This window comes from Tupaia chinensis, unplaced genomic scaffold, assembly GCF_000334495.1.
Source record: "Tupaia chinensis unplaced genomic scaffold, TupChi_1.0 Scaffold000146_1, whole genome shotgun sequence".
Taxonomy (NCBI): domain Eukaryota; kingdom Metazoa; phylum Chordata; class Mammalia; order Scandentia; family Tupaiidae; genus Tupaia; species Tupaia belangeri.
Genome location: NW_006159616.1, coordinates 3,388,479 through 3,393,233, shown reverse-complemented (window position 1 = coordinate 3,393,233; position 4,755 = coordinate 3,388,479). Strand labels below are relative to the sequence as shown.

Below are 4,755 nucleotides of genomic sequence, written 5' to 3'. Positions count from 1 at the left end.
GCTCTTCCTAATCTCACGACAGTGGGTGGGTAGGAGCAGAAAGGATATTGGGGAAGAGAGAAATCGTAATGCTCTAGGAAGGTGAAGAGGAAAAGCCTAAGCCTAACAGTGAATAAGGAACTAGGGGTCGTCCATATGTGATGGCCAGAGGCCCTGTCCCCTCTCCCCCAGCTACCCCTGCACCCTGCGCCAGTACCTCCGCACGAACACGCCCGGCCCCCGGCTCGCCACGGTGATGACCTTGCAGTTACTGGAAGGTGTGGACCACCTGGTCCAACAGGGGATTGCACATAGAGACTTAAAATCCGACAACATTCTCGTGGAGCTGGACGCAGGTAGGTGCCTGCCACGCCCTGGCCACCCAGCATGCCCTAGAGGGTAGGTCTGGGAGCACCTAGCAACCTTCCAGGCCTTCTCGGTTTGTACAGTCTATTATTAGTCACGGCATTCTCATTTAGGCCTGGACACCGAGACAGGCAATCTCTCCTTGAGTGGAGGCTTGCATTCTCTGTGTGAGGAGACGGCAACAGTCCTCTTTGTGGGGTACTAGTTCACAATTCTGGGGTTCCTCTCATTGCCTCACTTACAGAACAAGGGCCTCAATGATGCAAGGTTTTTTTTTAAATTTCTCTTTTTTTGTTGTTGAGGTTTTTGCTACAGGGCACGTGCGCTCACCAGAAAGATAGAGAGAGAGACAGAGAGACAGAAAGCAAGAAATCACCCCCCCGGGGGGGGGGCGGGTGGCCACACCACAATCCCTTCTCCTCCATTCTCCTCTCGGGATCTTGGGCATGCACGCACACGCGCCCAGCGTGAGTTTAAGCCACCAGGTCTGGGACTCGAACTGCGGTCAACTACATGGGAGTCCAGCGACATAGCCATTACGCTAACTGCTGGTCCCAATGCAAGTTTTTTTTAAATGAAGAAAAAGAAAGGTAGATTTCAGCTCGGTATAAAAATGGTTCTCACACAGTGAGCACTGTCCAAGCACAAGCACAGCCCCTCTGGGAATGAACATCATTGGGAGCATTCAAGCAAAAGTTGAGCAGCCACTCGCCTGGGGATACTGTAAGAGATTTATACATCAGGTACATTTTTGAATAGAAGATATAAAATAATGACTAGAGGGATCAGCAGGTAGCGTGGTGGCTAAAGCTCTGGCCATTCCTATGTGGGCGAGCACAGCTCGAGTCCTGGACCTGGTGGCTTGCTTTCTCACTTTCTCTCTTTGTGTCTCTCTCAGGTCAAATTAAAATAAATGAAATGAATAAATACAATGAAATCATTCTTAAGAAAATAAATAATGACTAAAGAAACTGGTTTTTTTTAAAGAAACTCTATGTGAATCATTTTACAAATAAGTAATTCCTAATACCCCTGTTTCTCAGGTTTGGATTTGGTATTTCAAGTTCAAATCCGACTCCTGAGTTGTAAGGGCCCTCAGAGGTCACTTGAGCTAAGCACTAGCTCTTTGGCCCTGGGACAGCTCCAGTGACTAGAATACTTGGACTGAGCCAAACTCATTTACCTCAGCCTTTGCCGGGGACCTTTGGGGCTCTTCCTTCCCTGAGGCACTTCCACCTTCATGCAGCCAGCCCTCCTCCCTGCTTTGCCGAAGAGACTCCAGTCCAGGCCTAGCTGGCCTGCAGTCCTGGGCCCTGCTCACCCACGTCTTGAGTGGCTTAGTGGGACGCAGAGGGTCTCTCACAGAGAAGGGAGGGAGGATGGCCCGCCGCTGACCTCTGCCGGCTCCTTCCCAGACGGCTGCCCCTGGCTGGTGATCGCAGATTTCGGCTGCTGCCTGGCTGACGAGCACATCGGCCTGCAGCTGCCCTTCACCAGCTGGTACGTGGATCGAGGCGGGGAAGGGCGGCCGGCGGGTCCCACAGTGCCTGATGGCTCCAGAGGTGAGTCCAGCCGAGCCCGCCACCCGCTGTCGGCAGACACTTCCACATTCCCAAGTGCTGCAGAGACTTGATGCCTCAGTATTTACTCAACATCTCCGTCTTTTCTGACCCACACTTTGGCATAAGTTCATCCCTGCCACCTTCCTCTGCATCTCCCTAAGGTTGCCGGGAGATGAGTCTTGCCAGCAAACTAGGCTCCCTAAGCAGACCCCCCCCCCGCAGTCTCAGTCACAGCTCACGCGGGTTCTGGCGTCCTTAGGATAGAGCTCAGGTTAGCCTGTGAGTCGGTGATGCCTGCCTAGGCTGGCCAGGGCAGCTGCCTGACGTCTTGCCCATTACCTCGGAGCAGGTTTCTACGGCCCGTCCTGGCCCCAGGACAGTGATCGACTACAGCAAGGCAGATGCCTGGGCAGTGGGAGCAATCGCCTACGAAATCTTCGGGCTCGCCAATCCTTTCTACGGCCAGGGCAGCGCCCACCTTGAGAGCCGCAGTTACCAGGAGGCTCAGCTCCCTGCGCTGCCCGAGTCTGTGCCACCAGATGCCAGACAGCTGGTGAGGTCACTGCTCCAGCGAGAGGCCAGCAAGGTGAGGTGGGGCCCAGGCTTTGCAGGGATTGTGGGTGGAGACCTCAGCGCACATTCCACGTGAAGGCCAGGTTTGGGCAAGCCCTCGGGTGACAGGCAGAGCCCGGCTGACACGGTCAAGGCCTCCTAGAAGAGAACACGCTGACTCGAGGTAGATACGAGAAGGGGAGGCCTTCGACTGGCCACCAATCGTTAGAATTCTAGCAATTCAGCTTTTCATGGTTTTTCAGTTGCTTAAAAAGCTGCTGGGGCTGGGGGAGAAACTAGCAGTTAGCGTAATGGCTATGTCGCTGGACTCCCATGTAGCCGACCGTGGTTCGAGTCCCAAACCTGGTGGCTTAAACTCACGCCAGGCACATGTGCATGCGTGCCCAAGATCCTGAGAAGAGAATGGAGGAGAGGGGATTGTGGTGTGGCCATCCCCCCTGGGGGGTGATTTCTCACTTTCTCTCTGTCTCTTTCTGGCGAGTGCACATGCCCTATAGAAAAAAAAATCTCTCAAAAACAAATATGTTACTCAGGGGAGGATGCACTTTTGAGAACTGTTTAATGGAGATGGAGTTAAAATCAAGACAGACAAGAAAACATCTCATGAGACTAGATTATCCACTATGAAACTCATAGAAAAGACTGTAACGGCAGATCTATTTGAGGCCAAAATTGGAGTGGCAGGTCAGGTTCCGGTGGCATGTGTGGAAAACGCCAAGACAGACCTGTGCGCAAACCACCATCCTACGTGGCAGTAGGGACGTAGCGCAGGTGAGAGTAACCGCAACCAGTGAAGGGTGAGGGATCCTGACCTTGCACTGGTACAGGGGACCGGACAGAGCTGCAGAGGCGTGTGGTCCTCTATGAGGAGGAAGGCCATTCGCCAGCACACTGCCCCAGGGCAAAGTCTGGAACACAGGTGGAGAGCAGCCAGGACCCGCCAGCTGCGGCCAGGGCGCCAGGAGAGGGTGAAGGAAGAACCGGAATGGGGCCAGAGAAGGGGAGACCCTGCAGTGAGGATTCACGAATAAGCAGGGGTGAGCCAAGGGCCTGTTCCCGATGTCCTGAGCTTAGCTTCCCTTCCTCACAGAGACCATCTGCCCGAGTAGCTGCCAACGTGCTTCATTTAAGCCTCTGGGGCGAACACATCCTGGCCCTGAAGAACCTGAAATTAGACAAGATGGTTGGCTGGCTCCTCCAGCAATCTGCTGTCACTCTGCTGGCCGACAGGCTCACGGAGAAGAGCTGTGTGGAAACAAAACTGAAGATGCTGTTTCTGGCCAACCTGGAGTGGGAAGAGCTCTGCCAGGCTGCCCTCCTCCTCTGCTCCTGGAGGGCTGCAGCCCCAGGAGCTCCGCGTGTGGCCGACGGCCACTGAAGAGCTCAGCAGCATGGATGTGGTGAAGGTCTGTGAACGTGGGACAGTCCTAGGTGTGCAAGGGTGGGAGTCAGGGGACGAGGCGGCACAGAGAGGGACTCGCGTGTGGTGGAGGCAGGAACTGGAGTGGGAGTTCGTCTGTAGCTGTTAACTCTGGCAAGTGATTTTGAACAAATCCTATCACCTGTGTGGACTTCAGTTCTCTGACCCATAAAATGAAGAAATTGGTCTAAATTTCTGAGGGCCAGATAATAAAATACCTTGAAGTTGCTGCAACTATTCAACTCTGTCACTGTAGCACACAAATCCATACACATGGCCGAGTTCTAATAAAGCATTATTTACAGACATCAAAATTTGATTTTCACAGGTCACTGGACATTCTTTTAATTTTTTTCAACCATTTAAAGGTATAATAACGATTTTTAGTTTGCAGGCCAAAGTCAGGTGCAGGCCAGATTGGCCCACAGGCCAGTGTGCTTCGATGAATTCAAAGGGCCTGGCTAAAAACTATGCTACTAGGGAACCAGCAGTTGGCTTAATGGCTATGTCGCCGGACTCCCATGTAGTCAACCGCGGTTCGCGTCCTGGACCCGGTGGCTTAAAACTCATGCCGGGCGTGTGTGCGTGCGTGCCCAAGATCCTGAGAGGAGAATGGAGGAGAAGGTATTGCGGCGTGACCATCCCCCCGGGGGGTGATTTCTCGCTTTCTGTCTCTGTCTCTGTCTGGCGAGCGCACATGCCCTGTAGCGAAAAACCTCTCCAAAAAAACCAAAACAAACAAAAAAATAACTATGCTAACTAATCAAGAGGTCCCTTTGTGTTATCAGTACTAAAAACAATGGGCTAATACGCCTCGTCCCTCAAAAGCCCCATCTTAAACCTGTTCTGTCCTCA

The 4,755-nt window shown here is 53.0% G+C and overlaps 1 protein-coding gene across 1 annotated transcript in view; it reads left to right on the top strand.

Annotated features, from left to right (window-relative positions):
• The window catches only part of PINK1 (PTEN induced kinase 1), a gene marked incomplete in the record, with an annotated part of 14,820 nt that extends 10,603 nt beyond the window's left edge, over positions 1-4,217 (top strand). The window contains 4 exon segments of the mRNA XM_014586541.2: positions 172-335; positions 1,761-1,888; positions 2,257-2,493; positions 3,571-4,217. Coding sequence (XP_014442027.1) covers positions 172-335; positions 1,761-1,888; positions 2,257-2,493; positions 3,571-3,858 — 817 coding nt within the window.
• Between the last annotated feature and the right edge of the window lie 538 nt (positions 4,218-4,755).